The sequence below is a fragment of the Capsicum annuum genome, chromosome 8, assembly GCF_002878395.1.
Source record: "Capsicum annuum cultivar UCD-10X-F1 chromosome 8, UCD10Xv1.1, whole genome shotgun sequence".
Classification (NCBI taxonomy): domain Eukaryota; kingdom Viridiplantae; phylum Streptophyta; class Magnoliopsida; order Solanales; family Solanaceae; genus Capsicum; species Capsicum annuum.
In genome coordinates, this window is record NC_061118.1 from 165123350 (window position 1) to 165144731 (window position 21382).

At 29.7% G+C, this 21382-nt stretch overlaps 2 protein-coding genes across 2 annotated transcripts; both read right to left on the minus strand.

Moving 5' to 3' along the window:
• Positions 1-3228: 3228 nt before the first annotated feature.
• LOC107879490 lies at positions 3229-3947 on the minus strand. The gene is made up of 3 exons (XM_016726524.2): positions 3636-3947; positions 3522-3538; positions 3229-3343 (listed from the first exon to the last, which is right to left on the minus strand). The coding sequence occupies exons 1-3, from the start codon at positions 3945-3947 to the stop codon at positions 3229-3231; spliced, it is 444 nt and encodes a 147-aa protein (XP_016582010.2).
• An 8463-nt stretch (positions 3948-12410) lies between these two features.
• On the minus strand, positions 12411-14290 carry LOC107840213. The gene has a single exon (XM_016684000.2). It carries the CDS (start codon positions 14136-14138, stop codon positions 12522-12524), a length of 1617 nt encoding a protein of 538 aa, XP_016539486.1. The 5' UTR covers positions 14139-14290; the 3' UTR covers positions 12411-12521.
• Between the last annotated feature and the right edge of the window lie 7092 nt (positions 14291-21382).

The following is a 21382-nucleotide window of genomic DNA, read 5'->3' on the forward strand; positions in this document are numbered from 1 at the left end:
TTCAGGTTATTTTTTTCTGCTTAACACTTACTTTTTTTTTACACAAAAATATTGTTCTACGTGTTCGACCTTGTAAAAGTACGTATTGGGACTTAATGTTATTTCTTTGGTGCATATCAAATTTTTTCTGTGAATTTGAACCAACTGGAATGTATTAATTTTTTTCTCTACTGTATTTCTATTTTTTTTTATATTGATGTTGTCATGATTTCTAACATAAATATTGTAAGCATTATTATAGTTACACATTCAAATATTTTATGTATACATTTCAAATCTTTATGTGTTCACGTAGGATGAAGTTGGTGGGACAATAACTGATTCAATACAATCAGCTGTAGATACACTTTTATTTGGTCTGTCAACACCTTCGACTACAAAGTCATTGGATGTTGGTGCTTCAAATAAAATGACCGAAAGACACTGGGACCTTCTAGACAGTCGGATTCCACCTGACTTCCCTGATGCTAAGTTCAGAAGCTTCAGGCCTCAAAATCAAAAGCACCTGTCAAACGAGAAAGAAAGAAGTCCAGGGTTTTAAGGTCACCATACATTTCAAAGTATGGTTCTAACTCTAAGGATACGGTGGATATCGATAAAGAGGAGAAGCTGAAGTATGCTTTTGATGGGTACAACATCAACCAAGATTTGCCTTACGAATTGATGATTGATTACTCCCAGTGGATTGCCGTAGTAGGATTGCTGAAAACTCATTCTGCCAAGTAAGAAATTTGGTATTATATTTTTGCCTAACAATACTTTGTCATCTTAATCTTAAGGGTTACTGTCATATATAATCAATGATTATTTTTCAGGAAAGAGACGGACAACCACTATCGAGTAAATGCTTCTGGGTTGGGTTACGAAAAATTGGACTTTGTCGTTGCATATCCACAGTCAAAAAATTAGTTTTACTTGATGTCTGAACGCAAGACATGCTGGAACGATGAGGTAACTTATTCTAACTATTATCCATATCATAAGTTCTTTTGCTGATACTTAATATTCAACAATAGCATAACATAGCATACATGAAAACGTATGTATAATAGCATATTATACATGTTAGCCAAGGTATAATAACATATCATACATGCAGTATTTTTCATTATAATTTCTTCAAGTTTAACCAACATGTCATGTATAATACCATGTAACTACAGCATAGTTGTATATCATACATCTACTCAACAATTAAGGTCGAAGCTACTATTTTTTTGATTTGTTTTTACTATTTTATCCTGTTTTCACTTGTAGCATTTAGATGTGATCTTCTACCACTTGAGAAAGAAATAAAAAATTCAGCTGGGTGATAATTATATATATACAACAACAAGCTGCTTCTTTAAAACATATGTTGAGAAAACACATACTCGCTATTATCCAGCGGAACCGGCAGTTGACCTATCTACGCAACAAGACTATGCAGAATCAATTGTAGTGGCTAAGAATGAAGATGCTATTGCTAATATAATTCAGGGATTCTGTATGCCTGCTGGATTACCATGATATATGGTTGATGAGGTATATGTTTCAATTAACTGCGGTAAAAAATTTTATTGGGTATTTACTGTGATTGTTTTGAAGGAAAGATTAATATGTGTGTATGACTCACTGTCAAGTAAAAGGAAAAAAGAACCTCCAATTGAAATACAAAAGCTTGCAGTTATGCTTCCAACTTATTTGTCAGACAATGGCTTTTATGATAAGATCGAGCGAACTGACTGGCCATCACTTGAAGCTTACAAAGGAAAGATTACTCAGCAAACTGGTCTTGTAAATGAAATCCCATTTGATGCTGACTATGCGCAAAATATCCCACAACAAGCGTCTGATAGTTTGTAAGTAAATTATAGTTTATTTTTCATGTATAATAATGTTAGAATTGATTTACTGATCATTATTATTATTTGTTTTTTTCAAAGCAGGGACTGTGGCGTATTTGTGTATGCCTATGCAGAAATATTAAGAGAAGGACTACAAGTTCATTCATGTGGGTTTGATTCTGCATGCCAATGCGCACTCTATGCTTCCTTACTGTGGTATAACGGAGTGAAAAAGGCAAATGAAGAGTACACGAGTGATAATGGAGATCCGCCTCGACTAAGGAAAAGTGTTATCGAAAAAATTGAAGCAAATGCAATTGTTACTTTAGAGTGACAATGTTTTCTAATTGTTGGCATTGAAAGAACTATTTCTTATTTTGGTGTTTAATGTTATACATTTCCACTAATACTTTCTTATGGTTAATGAACATTTTATGTATGTCTTTTTTTTTTTTTTGAAGCAATTGATTAGCAGTTTCTTACACAATACTGTTATGAAACAAACTTTTTTTTTTTATCTAATTTGAGTTTGCCTTATATTCTTTTTTTTTTACTTGTACAAACAAAAATAAAAATATATTGCCATTGCATTCGAACACATAATATTTTTACTGTAACGTAAATTTTCTTTTAAGGTAAAACTACATTACACTAATAATTAATACGTTAAATATATGTTACACATAACATATATTCCTATTGTCACACTTTATATTTTCTTAAACAATTTTTTCAAACATAGTTTAACAGAATCACTTTTATAAAGTATTACACAATTTCATACAATGATACAAATGTATAATCTAATTTATACATTCTTAAATGAACAAAACCATTCTTTATATAAACGTATAACGTGTAACAATTAATATTGATTAGAATGACATTTTTTCCTATGAAAGATAATAAACCAACACAATGTATAACACTAAATCATACATTTTTTACTCATTAAATACTAACGTAGAACAATTCGTACATATTATGTTTCAATTATTTTTTAAGTGAATGTTATATTTTCCAGTCAACATAACACCTACACCAATCAGTTGAAAATTACAGTGATATGGTTACAAAATATGATAAACAAAAAATTACACAATCTATTCAAATACTATTAAATATTAAATGAACAAGTGAAACTCAAATATCAACCAAAAAACTTAAAATTAATTGTTCCAACATTCCAAAGAAATCTAATTAATATGATTATACTACTAAAAACAAACAAACAATCAACATGTAGAAAAACATAATATCTTCATCATGATTCATTTGGAAAGAAACCACAAGTCCTACGATTGTGACCGGCTCTTCCGCATTTACCGCAGCGGTTTGAATTTGAAAATAATGATTCACTTGATTTCAGATGCCTTCCTTTTTTAGGCCTACCAGGAGGTCTTCAATATTTGGGCGGCAAAACTTCTTCATCATCAACAAAACATGGAACATTCCAATCCTTCTTGTCTGGCATTGAAACTATCGGGAGTTTATATGTCTTCACTATGGTTTGTGGCCTGTACAATTTAGAGCAATAACGACCATAATCCTTTACATCCACATTTTTACTTTTTTAATACGACAATTCTATGTGGACAAGGTATTTCATCAATTTGATATCGACCATAATTGCACGTGCCACGCTCAATATCTACAATGTACCTCTATCCTGAATCATAAACACAATAAAGATACCTCCCTGCTGGTTTAACCTGTTACCAAAAGCCATAACATGTTTCAGATGCAAAAATATTAATATACACTTAATGTAAAATAAAGTTTTTGTTCCATAATTATTTTAACACATACCGTCATCCGCAAAGATTTAACACCATTATGAGTTAGAATTTCTTCAAATCTTCTGCCAAGAGTTGTATTTGTGTACGATGCAATTTCGTTGTTCTTACAATTCCATGCAGCAAATAAGATTCTAACTTCTTCTAGGAAATCTAGAATAGGAAGTTTTCTAACCTCAACCAAACAACCATTAATACATTCGGCTATATTTGAAGTCATCATTCTAGCTCTATTTACAGGAGAGTGACACCGAGCCCATTTTTCATACCCAGTTTTCTCCAGATATTCCTTAACTCTTTGATCAACCTTAGCAACCTTTGACATAATATATTCAAAATCTTCTTTTTTATAAGATTTAGCCATGGAATAATAAATGTCACTAAGTCTATCTTTGCTTTTCCTAAAATGGGTGCAAATGTTTTCCATAAATGCCATATACAAGCTAGATGAGGGACATTAGGATAAACAATGCTTACACCTTTTATGATACTTTCATTTTTGTCTGAAACAACACACATGTTGCCTCTTTCACCAAATGCCTCTCGAAACTTGTGAAAAAAACAAATTCACGTGTTGTCATTCTCTGAATCAACAACACCGTAAGCTAATAGCAGAATACAACCTACATATAAATTAAAAAAGTCAATAATTTTTTTTTAGAAAATAAACTCAAGGTTTGATTTATTATAAATAAAACATCAATGTATAAGGTTTGATTTAAACGCACAGTACCTGCACCATCTAATGTGCTTGCCGATACAATTATTCCTTCATATGGACCGCTTAAATGTGCCCCGTCAACAACAACAACAGGCCTACAAAATTCAAAACCCCTAATCATCGGACGCAATGCAATAAATAAGCATTTAAACTCGTTATCTACTGCCTTATGCATCCGAATGTGCGATTGGGGATACACTTGGTTCAACATATATATATATAACAGGGCATTTTTCTATATCCATCTGCTGGTACACCTCTAAGCATCACAACCGCCTTCTCTTTTACGTGTCATGCTTTCATGTAGTTAATGTCGACTCCGTAAACAGCTTTCATCTCTTCGATAATGTCCGCGGGGGTGTGTCTTCTTTTGTGATTGATTAATTTTGGAGTAGTAAATTCACTCACAAAATTACTTGTTGCAACTACATTATTCAGTACTCGGTCCCTAAGACTGCAACTATTCTCCGAAACAAATGTTTTAATCACAAACAATTCTGATTCATTCATACAAGAGGCCTTTATAACCCATTGGCAATCTTCGTTACGACAAATGAGTACATAGCTGCATCAAAATATAAAAACTTAGTCATTGTATTAACTAAAAATATTAATCTTGAAAATATAAAGAAAATAAATTTATTCCAGCAACTGCCCAGTAATATTATACATTTCTCTGCATGTATAATCTACATTATACATACTTTTTTAAAATAAAAAATAAATAAATAATACAACACATTAATCAAAGAATTAAATTTCATAAAGTATGTATTCATGTTATCAGTAGATATCTGCGACAACAAATAAAAACTTAATCAATGTATAAAATAGAAATATAAAAAATTAAAATATTAATAACAAAAAAATAAAAACTTTCAATGCCACAGTTATATTATACATATCTCTGTAATGTATAATTTAATTTATACATTTAAAATTTTTACTTAAAAAAACAGTAATAACAGACAAACGAGTTCACAATCTATTAAACCAATGCATCATACATTTCTTCGCCTGACACGATTTAATTATACATTACCCAACACATAAAATATCACATTATACATTCGTATGATAGCATTACATATCAACAGTTGACAAAAATACACAACATAAATTTCTTAACATAAAAAAAATCAATATGTTATAAGATCAGGAGATACAATTGACATCATACCTTTTTTTGTCGGATCGTTTCGCTTTTGTGTTGAATCCATTCGCTATTGCGTGTCTAGCCATTACTGAAACAAGAGTTTCCTTATCCTTGTATATCTGACTCACCATTATTTCAGTATTCTTGCAATCAGTAATGAAGTTTTTAACTTTCATTTCAGGCATATATAGAGCATACTGATTATCCGTTTCAACAACTGTTAACGCAACCGAATCATATTCACTACACTCGATACACATTACAGAACCAGTGGCTTTATCAAACTCTATTTCACTATTGGCTTTGTCGCAACTTGAAATACAAAGCGAAAAATTAACCAAACCAGCAAGTTGTTTCTTTAAATCAACGTAAACCCTCACTCCATTGTCGTTTCTTATTACAATTGGAGAAGAGTTTCCTTCAACCACATATTTCACTTCAATTTTTTTACGCACTTCGTCTATATCCAACTCCATGGCGATAGTAGAAATCAATTTCAACAAAGTAATACTTTCCGAAACAATTATTGCGTCACTTTTGTATGACTTATAACTAGTTTCTGACTCCCAAATTTCAGAATGCCGCAGCAATATTGGGATGTTCATGTTGCTTTTTGAATTTTTGAAGAACGCATGTAGAACAATTTTGTTGTTATTTGAGATTTTTTTTGAAGAATTTTTTTTCAGCACTAGAACCTTTTTCGTTTCTAGATCTTCAATCAAATAATACATAAAATATATTTGACTTGTAGATTTATTTATTTTTTGAAATTCAAATTTCAATTACTAGTTTTATCCATATATGAGTTAATGATATCTAATTATTATCGTTAATTAAGGAACAGTGATATAATTACTGATTTCAATTACCTTAATTTTAGGAATAACAGTTTCATTATACATTCCATCAAAGTATAATGTGTAGACGATTGTATAATGTGTAGACGATTGTATAAGTATATTTGTCAAAATTCAGGAGAGAGAAAATAAGAGGGAATTTTGTGTAATTACTTTCTTAAGTTAGGGGATTTATGATGTTTGTACATGATTAATTTGCATAACTAGTCCAATTTCTTCATATGGTGAATATTTTGGTACATGCGACAAGAAAAATAATTTCGGTGTCAATTTTATCCTACGTTTGATTTGAGAAAATTAGCTGTTCTGAAATTATTTTATTCATTATTTATATTAAAATAATAAAATTACTACTCTATATAAAAGATGAAATAAAATAATTTCATGAAATATATTTATTTATCTCATTCCACATCTCAAACGACCGTAGCTTTCTGCAATTATTGGTGGGTATAGAACACGAAATTCATTTCTTAGAAAATAGTCATTGTAAGGACAAAAACTTATCCGCACCTATATTTTTCACTATACTTTTATCACTAACTCATAATTAATTAATACGTATTTTTACTTTAATTGTAACTTCATCGTGATAAATTATTCTTGAGAAGTGAAATATGATAAATAAAAATACAAAGAAAATATTTTGTATATCAATTTTAATGCAACGAGTCAAACACCCAACAAAAAATAATATATATATATATGTATATATATATATGTATGTATGTATGTATGTATGTATGTGTATATGTATTATTAATTTTTGTACACTACTTCTTATATAAGTAGTAACTTATTTTCAAACAAGACGATCCAGCGCAACCTTTAGAATAAACCAATCAGCTCAAGCTCTAGCTTCAGACAAAATCAGATATTCATGTATTTTGATGGAAAATGCTTGAAGATGTAAATATAACACATATGACAGGAAAAATCGATATTGTACTCCTATAACCCTATGCAAGGAACATGTAATATTTACATGGAGTATTTGATAGTACTCCTTCCGTCCCAAACTATTCGTCTCAAATTTTCTAATTTAATTTTCTATTTTACATATCTTTTTTCATAAATCAAGAAGAGACAAAATAAATTTTTCATGCTTTACCCTTTGCATTAATTATTTTTTTTTCAAATTAAAATATAAACATCATTTAATAGGGGTACTATGATAAATTAACCATGTTATTAATTATTTTTTCTTAATCAATGTGACATCTCAATTTGAAACGGGTAATTTGGGATGGAGGGAGTAACTGTTTATGAAGAAATTTTAGGGTAATTTTTATTGTTGGATTGATTATCCTTATTGGATTCTTCTCAATCTATATTCTTTTTCCCGACCTTAAGTTGTCCACCCAAAATAAGTTTTAATTACAAGATTATTATAGAGTTTTTTTTGTGGACATGTTTTTGGCTGGTCTGTGTTTTACATATTTCAGCCTTGACAAGTGTCTTTCAATTGGGCTAATCATATTTTGGTCTAAATCGAAAAATCGAACCAAAATTTAATTTTAGTTCGATTTTTGAATTTTTCGAATTGATTTTGGTTTCAAATTTTAGAAATTTGATTAAACAGTTTGATTTTTGGATTTTTCAAAAAAAAACGGATAAATCAAAAAATCAAAATTATATAAATAATATATTATAATTTATATATATTTTTTATTATACATGTAAATATACTAAAAATATAATATAATTTGATATAACATACAAATACATAAATTATAATCATTTAGTAACCCTAAATCCTAATATATTGCTTTACTTTAGATCCTAACATTAACGTGAAGGCTGCAGCGGCGCTCAACCATCCTCAGTTCGTTTGAAATTTCAACATCGCCAACAACAGTCGTTTGCTCAGTTCGTTACTGCCGTCGGTAGTCGTTGTTGAGGGCAGCCACTGCCGTCACGCTAACGGCGGCGACTCAGCGAGGTCGATATTTATAGTTATTTCACGCGTGTTGAATTAATTATATTTGGGAATGAAAAATAGGTTTGAAAAAATAAATTTATTTTTCTAGAAAAATCACCAATTTTAAATGCTCACTACTTTAATCTTTAAAATCGAAATACAAATCTGAAACAATCGAACCTGTTATAAATATACCATATATAGTGAATGTCTATTTTACCATATATAGTGAATACCTACTTTACCATATATTGTGTATGTCTATTTGTGGAAAAGATACAAACCCTAAGATTAGTTTTCCCCTATAAATAAAGGAATTTTGCTTCATTGTAAGTCATCCCTCAAGTGAAGAGAAATAAGAATTACGCTCTATTCTCTCTCTACTCGATTTCTTATTATTTATTGTTTTATAACATGTTATCAGCACGGGACTCTGTCAAATAAGGTGAGATTATAAATCTAAAGGTCAAGATTAGTAATTCCTTATGTTATTTGTATTTTTCTATTAATGATATAATTATTGTTGGATTTGAGGAAAAATAATTAGTTTGGAACCATTTATGTTTTAAATTCATTCATCAAGAACAATATTATCAAAAGAAATGATAATATTTGGGTTCAAGTCCCATCGATTTATGCCTAAGGCGTCTTTATATGGATAAGATGTTGAGTTTGAATCTCAATACACCATATTAATGATATTATGATGGCTAAGACAAAATAATGGGTGTTTAATAAAAGGTCATGAAACATATTCCATTAATATGCTCTATTCCATGAAGTGAATGTGGTAGCATAAATCTGAAAATTGACAACTTGCTTCATTGTTGAAAGAAGACAAGTGATTGAATGCACGAATATAAATATGGAGAGACAATATGATAATAATCATCAAAAGTGATAATATTTTTCGCACGCTTATTATGATTATAAGATGTGCTAGAGAAAAATTCTCTACATCATATGTATGCCTCAATTTTCTCTTGAAGTAGCAATATGATGAGCTCCTTAAGTAACAATATGATGAAAAAGGTTATAAGATATATAAGCTATCATAATTGATAGGCTCAAGACACGATTATATGTTATTCTTGGGAAATGTGAATTTTGATTATTATAAGCACAGATCCATTCTCTGGGGTGAATGTGATAATATTTAGTGAAACTTATTAATATAAACGTGTACTTGATTGTGATGGTATGACAACTCACCTCCGAAAGAGGCAGAATAGCTGAGATGAGTTATTTTAAAATCTACTTCTGAAGTAGTAACTCTGAAATTTATTCATATAATAGTAAATCTGAAATTTACTAAAGCAAAAACACATATCATGGTAAACTTGGAGTTTACTAGATTAAAAGTTCATAAGTTGACATGAACGATTGCGATATCTCGAAGATGTGCATACTGAGTACTGAACATATATTAAGGAATTAGAAAATTCTTCATGAACTTTAATGTTGCTTGTTCTCATGATAAGTTGGTTGGACCAACTAATTTTGGGATTGGATCCTTCAAAATCTGAAAAGAATAAAAGGTGAATAAGGGCCCATTCACCTATCCTATGATATGTTGAAAAGATGCATCAATAAGATAATCACATGTACATTCATGGTCAACCTACGTTTGACATTCATAAAGTTACTTGTTCAATATAAATTGAGCATAATTTTCAGATTGTGTAATCGAGATAATTCATCTTGATAATGATGGTTTAGCATTGAATGTCTTTCATAAATAACTGAATCATTACTAATGAGAACAAAGTTTTATGTATTGGTATGAAATATTATATGTTGCATACAATAGTACTTGTATGCATTAGACCAATAAATTATAATTATTTCTTCTCTCTCAATTGGTTCAAGATCGGAAACCAACTATTCCATCTAATAGTTTTGATGTGCGGTATTCAAGTAATGAATGTACCATGATGTACAAAGATGGATCCATCAAGATAGAGTATGTATGTTAGCTTTCTTAACAAAAGGGGAGATTATAAGTAGCTATGAAATATGTTAGGAATTATCATCGGATCTTCATTCAAAAGATAATTCAAGTCAAATGCTGAAAGCATCTCATATTAAGCTGCAAGTGCTCCTATTTTGTGTCCTTAAAGGATAAAGTTTATGCATGCGTGAAACATGATAGGCCAATCGGTTCCAAATGAAATAATCCTTGAAAATAATAAGGAGCAAATAATCATGATAAGAAGGCAATGTGCTCTTGAAAAGCCCATGACATAACACTTCATGAAACCTTATGAGAAGTTTAGATACCTGAAAATTATGAAGTGATGAGATCTCAAAATGTTATGTCGCATTGTGAACCGATACAAAATAAGAAATCGTCGACGATATCTTTGATACAATATTGTAAAAGATTATGAGGATTTGAATTCTACGTTAATTTAAGCATACTGACGTAGAAACATTTATCAAGTCACCTGAAATGATGCATTTTGGTAAGCGTAGAACTTATTTGATTTGCAGTCCACACACTTGAAGATGTCACACTTGACATGTTGGATATTGTTACTTGACAAACATCTATATGAAAATCCCTAAAGGATTCAAAATGCCTGAAGCATATAAAGTTTCTGGGAAACTTTTATTATCCTCATAAGATATAATTTGATGATTCCAGTATCATTAAAATTCTTGGAGAGTTTTCAAAAGCAATAGAGTATTTGCTTAAATGAGAAACATGCAAAAATTTAATAAGGATCCATTCCGACCTCAAGAAAAGAATAAGGAACTCCATGGTTATGAAGTACCATATCTTAGTGCAATTGATGCACTAATGTATCTTGCAAATACTACAAGGCATGACATAGCCTTTTTCGGTCAATTTATTAGCAAGGTATAGTTTTGCTTCTACTAGGAGACACCGAAATAAGATCCAACGTATGGGCTTATTTTACTCTAAAGATTGTAGTCCCGATTTTGTTGGTTATGCTGATGTTGGGTACTTATCTGGCCCGTATAAAGCTCGATCTCAAATAAGCTATATATCTACATGTGGGGATACTGTTATATCTTGGAGATATACAAAGCAGTCTATCTAGCCACTTCATTGAACCATGATGAGATAATAGTTATTCATGAAGCTAGCCGAGAATGTATATGATTAAGGTCCAAGATACATCTTATTCGAGAAAAATGTGGTTTGAAATGTGACAATGCACCCACAGTTTTATACATAGATAATGCAACATGCATAACACATCTCAATGGAGGATTCATCAAAGGAGATAGAACGAAGCACACTTCATCAAAGCTTTTTTGTACACATGAGCTACAAAAGGAATGGTGATATTAACGTGCAACAGATTCATTCAAGTGATAATATGGCTGATTTATTCACCAAGTTTCTTCCAACTATAACTTTCAAGAAGATGGTGCATAAGATCGGGATGCAAAGGCTCAAGGATGTTCTCATTAGGGGGAATTAATACGCGCTATACTCTTTTTCCCTTACGAGATTTTGTCCCACTGGGTTTTCCTTGTAAGGTTTTTAATGAGGCAACTTATATGCGTATTATTAGAGATGTGTACTCTTTTTCCTTCACTAGTTTTTTTTTTCAACTGTATTTTTTCCAGTAAGGTTTTAACGAGGCACATTATTTATCAATTAGACATTCAAGGGAGAGTGTTATAAATATACCATATATACAGAATGTCTACTTTGCCATATATAGTGAATATCTACTTTATCATATATTGTGTATGTTTATTTAAGAAAAAGTTACAAACCCCAAGGTTAATTTTCTCTTATAAATAAAATGGTTTTGCTTCATTGTAATTCATCCCTCAAGTGAAGAGAAATAAGAATTACTCTCTGTTCTCTCTCTATTCTTCTTCTTTATTCTTTAGTTATTTCATAACAGAACCGAATTTGTAAAAACCGAAATAATTTTGGTTTGATTATGATTGTCATTTTTTGTTAATCTGAGAATCGAAAAACCGAATCAATATTTAACAATCAAATTGAATGTCCACCCCTACTTTCAATATGCTCAAAATACATAAAGAGCTTTGTACTACTGAATTGACGTTTATAATATGACTATTAATTAAACAAGCTTTATTTCCTATAAACATATAGCCAAAAAATTAGAAGCTGCACACACTTCATCAAATATGAAGATTTATTCCCATAAACATACATAATATACACAAGCTTACACAATATATTACTATTACATAAAATAGGTGATTAGTCACTTAATTAAATATTATTCTTAAAATATTTTCCCAGGAATCAAAGGCAAATCTACCTCATCACACCATTCTACAAGCCTTGTGTCATTGTATGAACTTCTTACATTATTAGGCCAATAACTTAACCATACTTGACCCCCTACTCTCCACTTCAACACACTTCCTTCCATTTCTTTGCTCAGTCTCCATCCTACTTCTTCACCACATTCCTCACCTGCAAATACCAAACCACCCTTCTTAGTAAATGCCCTATTCCCTCCAAAATATCTTCCTCTGAAATTGTTCATAAGTTGATTATTCTTTTCATCCCCGTTAACCGGCTTCCACGTGGCAATCTCACAGCCTGACACGTGGTCGCATAATATCGCTTCGTATACGACCGCATTCCCTTCCGCTTCTTGGTCCCACCTCCAATTTTTCAGCTTTGATTTTGTTGCCATTTTTGCCCTTGTCTTGACCTCCGATTGTTTTGAATTCCCGAAATTGCCCTTCAAGACTCTTTGCATCTCGAATTCGCGCTCGACGTTGTTAGTGGACCGGCCCAGACTTAACCCACCAACATAATTAGCACCTACTTCTGGCCCAACCCAAACTCGAATCCTAGATGGAAAATGCTTCTCTTGCAAATAAGAGTCCTCATCATCGTCATTTTTGTTAAAGCCCAATCTTGCCACACCAAGACGTATGTTATCCAAGCGGGCCCTAACCTGAATAAACCCATCATAGAATCCGACTGTATATTCGAACTGTATCACAGCCTCAAGCTGTTGATGGGCAAGTGTATATTTTAGTGCAATTTCTTTTGATTCAACTACAGGAAATTGAAAGTTGTCAATATTCATGCGCCTGGTTTTCATTGCCTTAACAGGCGCGTAGCCTTTTAAGATCCATAACCCGTGAGCCTCCGTGGCATAGGAGAACCCAAGGTAATGAGGTGCTAACGGCGTTAACGATTTTAATCCTACGCCGTTAACTTCCCTTAAAATCAACCATTTTGCTAACATGTACCCAAACGTGCGCATGAAACATAGTTCCACGTCAGTCCCTACTGAAATAAAGAAGGTTCGAAGGACTGGCGCGTGCTTGCACGAAAAGGCTTCAAGGTTCGGAGCTAGCAGCGAGTGGAAGTATAGAGACCCCACCGCTGGCGGCGCGTCGAACGCAAGCATCCAGAAAAGACGCGTGAGGAAGATGAGATTGAAGAAGTTTGAGAATGATTCGGGTGAATGTGAATCAAAGATCCACAAAACCGGGTCGGGTTGGAGCTTCTGGAGCTGCGAACGTGGACATGTGCTACCATGCGCCGTGGGTGAACATGAGATGATTTCTTGAAGCAGCTGTAGAACAAGTGGCAAGAATGGCTTGTCTGAGGAAAGAGGACACGTGTCAGAAACCCAGACAGTCACCTCTTCTTGAGAGGTGTCATGAAACCCTAACAAACATATAGAGAAGACTAATGAAGAATTAATAGTCTCTGAGTTAGGTTCAAGTTTTTTCTCAGCTTTGAATTGAATTGACTGATTGGAATTGGTTATGGAAGTGGCAAGATTATAAGTGATAGAGGAATTATCGTCATTCTCAGTAGTACTCCATTTTTCGGAGTCAGGAAGTTCACATATCCAAGACCAAACATCCATAATTTGTTTTGATTTTGTTGTCTGTTTGCTTTTGGAAGTTTAAGGTGAATGCAAGATTATATAGAGTGAAGAAGCAAAGTGAATGAGTGAATAGAGGGTATCCAACATGGAGGTAATTATGTCCGAAAGAATTTGTGGTTATAGGAAGGACTTGGGTGTTTATGAGGTTTAAGTTCTACTGCATTAAATGCTCCATATATTTTTTTTCCAGTAAATAATTTTCTATTTTAATTTGATTTGTATTTGGAGAAGTGCATTAGTGGGGAAAACATACAAATTTTGTTTTTTCTTATGGTTTCTATACTAAATTGGGATAGAGACTTATGTGGTGTAAAAATAGGAGGGACGTCCGAGTCATGCATGCATGCCAAATTTCTACGAGATTTATTAGAAAGTGTGTGTGGAGAGTTAGCAACCTTCCATATTTGATGTTTCAATGACAAAATGGAGACATGGGTTTCGACGAGAGCAACACAAATTTAATGTATGAGAAGATAATGTTTACTCCCTTTTAATTTGCTTGACTGATTTTGACTTATCATGAAGTTTAACAAACAGTAATAAGAAATTTTAAATCTTTTGCTTACAAAAATCATTTAATCTTATCTATAATCTATAATATATTAAAAGTGTAAAGACCCTTAGAAAAGTGATTTGAACTTTTTGTCCTTCATTAAAATACTTCATAATAAACAAAATCGTTATTTACTATTTTTTAAAAATAATTATCATTAAATTATTATTTAAATACTCAGGATTAAAAAAAAATAAAAATCCCACACCTAAAAAGAATTAAATATAATGTCTGAATTTTTTTATTAGGAGTTATATGCAATTTTTTAGGAGGAAAGTGATGTAAAAGGGAAAAAGAATTAAGAACCAAAATTATGTTTGTTGAAAAGGAAACACGCATGGAAACTTAAAAAAAAAATAAAAAAATTTACTAATCAAAATATCTTTCTTTTTTTTAAAAAAAAAAAAATCTATGCAAAAGGAAAAAAATTATTTGATTCAGATATGAAATTGTATTATTTAACACTTCTAAATCAATTAGAATTTTACCTTATATAAAACTTCTAAATCATATAAAATTTTACCTTATATAATTTTTTTGATCTTATATAAAAATGTCTCTAATTCTATTTAAGTCGTATTTTGATCAAAGTTTACTTGAAATTTTTTTTATTTTAATAATTTATAATTAATTAAAGCTTTCTTCTTGCGTTCATGACTAGAGTTTTCTAGCCTTCTTTGTTATATGAATTTATGAATTTTCTTTTAATTTTTTATTATATGTATGTAGTTTAATTGTGAATAAATCATGAGATCTAACATATCATCATTATATTTGTTAATAAACTTTATTTATTGTATTTTTTGAGGAGTATGACAATCCATGCATCCTACCATAACCTGTTTCTTCTACCATCCACCACTATTTTAGTATTTGTTTTAAAATACGGTCATAAGCTGAATATTGTTTCCATATCTTTGTCGTCTTGAGAAAAATGACCGTCGACAGGCTCTTCATTTCTTTTTTTTTTGTTTATCTCAATTGTGGGGGATTTTAGCACATTGGGATCATTAAGTCTTTCATGTAAATGAGTATAAAAAAATGAGAAAGGATTTATTACTATATTTTTGTCTATATGGAAATCTTAATTTGGTGTTATTGTGATCTCCACAATGCGTTCATGCAGGTTATTGATATATCAAAAGTAAGCAAAGTCAAATATGAGCTAGACAACAAAATTGATCTTATTAAGGTATATGGCACGATGATCTAAATTAAGTCAGCTCTAAGCGTTCCTCTCAGAAGAAACATGATCATAAAGGTAATTTTTTTTTAATCAATGTAAATAACTATTATTCCTTAATAAATGATGTTTTGCAACTTGCAAGCATGTTTTTTCATTCAAAGTATTAGATTAAAATTGGGACATAACTTCTTTCTACTATCTGTTTTTTTTTTTTTAATTATATATAAGTCGAAGTTAGAGTCTTCTAACAAAATTATTTATTTTAAAACTAATGACACTTTCTAATGATTTTATAGTTTGCATATATTTATTTATGATACTATATTTTGGAGAATTTATTTCCTCTAGATTTTGTGTTTGTAATATTAATTTTTTAATATGTAAGTCATTTAACTAAAGCATATTAAATACTAAAAATTATACAAATACACAATTTATGTTTTTAATATTACAAAAAATCTCAACTCCCTTAACATATCCCAACATATACACAGAATGCTATGTATATGTCGGTTATGTTATGTATATTAATAAGGAGAAAGAGTAAAATAATTAAAAAAGCGGGAGAGAGTGTAATTACTTCCAAAAGGGTTGGTATTTATTTTATTTATATTAAATATTATGTTTGTTTTTATTATAATTTTCTTCATAATCTTATTTTGTGAATGTTTGTAATGTAAGCTTTGCATAACACCATATTATTCAATTTCAACTCTAATTATGTTCTAGGTTCACAAATATATTTTTTAGTATAGAAATTTATGAGTTAAAGTTGTAATTTTTGTTAATGGATCTTCGTAATTTTCATTTTTTTTGTTATGAACAAAAATATTTTATATTTGTTTGTGCTTGATTAATAGAATGATTTGATTTTGTGGGCGTGCACATGTATTGCATTATAAGGTATGTTAATACCTCATGAAAATGATTATGAGGCCAATTTTTGAAAAAAAATTCTTTTTGTAGGCTAGGAAATTTTTTTTGTTAATTTAAATTTAAATTGTTGAGTTGTTACTCAATTAATCATATTTGTCATTTACATGAATTTGCAATCTATGTTAAAACACACGTCAAAAAACTCATTTAAATAATAAAAAAATCTAAATAAAATATTAATTGATTATAAAGGTCCTATATTAAATGACATGAAAGACACTCTGATTACATAATTAAGTATATGTTTGAAAATACCTTAGATCAAAGGATGAGGGATTGGATTAAAATAAATTTAACAAATTAAATGAGTTTTAACGTTAACTATTTTCATGAACTAAAAAAAGGTAATTTTATTTTAAAAGTATTTTTGAGAAAAATACATTTAAAAGAACTTTTAAAGTTTTTGTCAACTATTTATAGTTAGTCAAATACTAATAGTTGTTTTGTTTCTAAGTTTATTAGTCAAACAGAAATTGATTTTCGTCAAAAAAAAAACAGACATCAAATTAATTTTATAAAATTGAACTTATTGAAGCAAATTACACGCGTGAAACGCGTATGCTAAGATTAGTACTTTTATATGAGTTTGTATGAATATATAAATTTTTCATTTAAGCATTTTTCGTATTTATAAAATCATCAGTTTATTTATTAATCAAGACATACTTTCTTTTATAATATTAAAGTGTTTTTATAGAATTAAACTCATTGAAGCGAGTTACACGCGTAAAGTTGCTTAAACTATACTAGTAGTCTTAAATATGTGAAAGTTAAAATTATAAAAAGTTGCACAAAAGAAAAAAGATATTCTTTTAAAATGCACTAAAATATAAACTAAGAGAAATAAATTGGATGAAAGTATAAGAAGTTACCATTTTTTGAGTTTTTTTTTCCAGTATCGTTTGGGAGTTCCTGATCATGATTCGTGCAACTGGCCTTTACGGTATACGATATTCCACGCTCAATTCCTTAAAACGAAGTAATGGACCCTCGTGAATTAGACGTACGTGTTGCTTTAATTTCTATATATGGTTTTTGTCAATTAATTAGCAGAATTTTCACGGCTTAATTTTCCCGAGAGAGTTTAATTGTTAAAGTGATTTTAAACTCGTACTCCACGAAAGTGTGATTTTATTAGAATGGATTTAGCGGTGCACGCAAATATAAGAATCGACAAAGTAACCATTACTCCTTCATTTATCTTTACTTATCTATTATTGACTTGACACATTAAATAATAAAAAATAAAAATATTTTTATCATATTACCCTTTAAATATGATAAATTTAGTACTTTGAGAAAAATACTGGATAATTACTATAATTTTTTCTTTTAATGGGATTGGATAATATGATCCATGATTTATAGGACACTGTTAATTTTCATAGCAAGGGTAAAGCTCTGATGAATGAAAGATTTATTTATAAAGTTCATCATTTAATTTATATTTCGGTAATTTTTTTAAGTGAAAATTTATATTTCGTTAATTTTGTTAATTTCTTTAAAGATTAAAAAGATGTAAAGTGAAAATACTTTTTTAGAATAAATGTATGCTTATTTTCCAAGTCAAATTCTACCAATTTATATTATAATTCAAATACTTTTTTTCATTATCTTATTTTAAAATTAAAAAAAATACTTTTATGTAAAAAAATTAAAGTATTAGGATTAAAAAGTTAAAGTTAGGGTTTAACACAATCAAAATAATTTAATTTCATTAAGGGGAGGGTTATTTTTGAGCCAAATATTTAATAGAGGGATATTTAATGAAATTAAATTATTTTGATTATTTTATTAATTTATATAAAGTTCATCATTTAATTTATATTTCGGTAATTTCTTTAAGTGAGAATTTATATTTCGTTAATTTTGTTAATTTCTTTAAAGATTAAAAAGATGTAAAGTGAAAATACCTTTTTAGAATAAATGTATGCTTATTTTCCAAGTCAAATTCAACCAATTTATATTATAATTCAAATACTTTTTTTCATTATCTTATTTTAAAATTAAAAAAATATTTTTATGTAAAAAAAATTAAATTATTAGGATTAAAAAGTTAAAGTTAGGGTTTAACACAATCAAAATAATTTAATTTCATTAAGGGGAGGGGTATTTTTGAGCCATATATTTAACAGAGGGGTATTTAATGAAATTAAATTATTTCGATTATTTCGTTAATTTATATAAAGTTCATCATTTAATTTTTATTTCGTTAATTTCTTTAATTGAAAATTTATATTTCATTAATTTCGTTAATTTATATTTCGTTAATTTCTTTAAAGATTAAAAAGATGTAAAGTGAAAATACCTCTTAGAATAAATGTATGTTTATTTTTCAAATCAAATTCAACCAATTTATATTATAATTCAAATACTTTTTTGCATTATCTTATTTTTAAAATTTAAAAAATACTTTTATATAAAAAAAAATTAAAGTATTAGGGTTAAAAAGTTAAAGTTAGGGTTTAATTCAATCGAAATAATTTAATTTTGTTAAGGGGAGGGGTATTTTTGATCCAAATATTTAACAGAGGGGTATTTTTGACCCATTTCAGATAGTTCAGGAGTATTTTTGATCCTTTTTCGAATTCCGTTAAAGGAAGGGTTATTTTTGAGCCAAATATTTAATGGAGGGGTATTTTTGAGCCAAAAATCTAACGAGGGGCATTTTTGAGCTATTTCTGATAATTCAGGATTTTTTGAGTCTTTTCTGAATTTTTTATAAAACATTTTTAAAAAAATAAGTTCTTTAAAATTGAGGAGGAGAGGGGGTTGGTTGGGGGCCCCACCTCAACTCTATTATTAATTCAGATTATACATAAATATTTTTAGGATAATATTTTTCACTTACATACTTTTCCTTTTTTAAAAAGTAACATTTTCTTTAATTGTGTTCGTTTCAAACTTATCCGGCTCTATTTCGTTATCCAAATTGTTATACTTGGATATGAGATACTTGGGTATATGTCCCATTTTAAAATCAATGGTCCAAATTTAGTTATAACCAAAACAAACCCTTATTCATAGCTAGTACAATAAATTACCTACTTTCAATTCTAGCTACTTAGTTTATTTATTTTTGTTATAAAATATAAAAGAAAAATATAAAAAAATAAAGAAGAAGAGAGAGAATAGAGAATAATTCTTATTTCTCTTGAGGGATAATATACATGAAGAAAGTCCAGGGAAATTTACTCTTAGTTTCTCACTATTAGACAGGTACATATTCACTATAATGTAAATACATTTATAACACTCCCTCTTGAATGTCTAATTGATATATAATGCGTCTCACTAAAATCTTACTAGTTAAACTCAGTGGAAAAAAATCTGGTAAAAGAAAAAGAGTACACATCTCTAACAATACGCATATAGGTTGTCTCATTAAAAACCTTAAATGAAAATCTCGGTGGGACAAAACCTCGTAAGGAAAAAAAAGTACAACGCGTATTAACTCTCATAACGAGAACATCCTTGAGCCTTTGCATCCCGATCCTATGCATCATTTTCTTGAAAGTTACAATTGAGAGAAACTTTGTGAATAAATTAGTCATATTGTCACTTGAACAAATTTGTTGCACATTAATATCACCATTCTGTTGGAGCTCATGTATGTAGAAAAACTCTGGTGAAATGTTTTTCGTTCTATCTCCTTTTATGAATCCTCCCTTAAGATGTGTTATGCATGCTGCATCATTTTCATATAAAATTGTGGGTACATTATCACATTTCAAACAATATTTTTCTCGAATGAGATGTATCATGAACCTCAAACATACACATTCTCGACTTGCTTCATGAATAACTATTATCTCAGCATGGTTCGATGAAGTGACTAGATAGATTATTTTGTATATCTTCAAGATATGGCAGTATCCCCACATGTGAACACATTGCATATTTGAGATCGAGATTTATGCGGGTTAAATAAATACACAACATCAACATAATTAGCAAGATCGAGACTGCAATCTTTAAAATAAAATAAGATCATGTGTTTGATCCCATTTCGATTTCTCCTAGTAGGAGCAGAATTATACCTTGCTAATAAATTAACCAAAAAGCCTATATCAGGCCTTGTACTATTTGCAAGATATATTAGTGCATCAATTGTATTAAGATATGGTACTTCATAACCAATTTAATTTGGTATATTTCTCATGTCAATAAATAATCTATTGCTTTGAAAACTCTCCAAGAGTTTCAATAATTTTCAAGCATCAATTTATCTCTTATAAGGATAATAAACAAGTTTCCCAGAAACTTGTTATGCTTCAAGCATTTTAAATCCTTTAAGGATTTTCATATAGATTTTTGTCAAGTGACAATATCAATATGTGTGACATCTTTAAATGTCTGAACTGCAAATTAAGTAAGTGTTATGCTTATCAAGATGCATTATTTCATGTCACTTTATAAATGTTTATACGTCAGCATACTTAAATTAACATAGAATTCAGATCCTCGTAATCTTTTACAATATTGCAACAATATTATATCAAAGATATCGTCAACGGTTTCTCATTTTGTATCGGTTCACAATGCGAC

What these genes read in the sequence shown, in the direction of transcription:
- LOC107879490 (XM_016726524.2), bottom strand. Translation starts at nt 3,947, where the DNA reads ATGTCAAAGGTTGCTAAGGTTGATCAAAGAGTTAAGGAATATCTGGAG.
- LOC107840213 (XM_016684000.2), bottom strand. Translation starts at nt 14,138, where the DNA reads ATGGATGTTTGGTCTTGGATATGTGAACTTCCTGACTCCGAAAAATGG.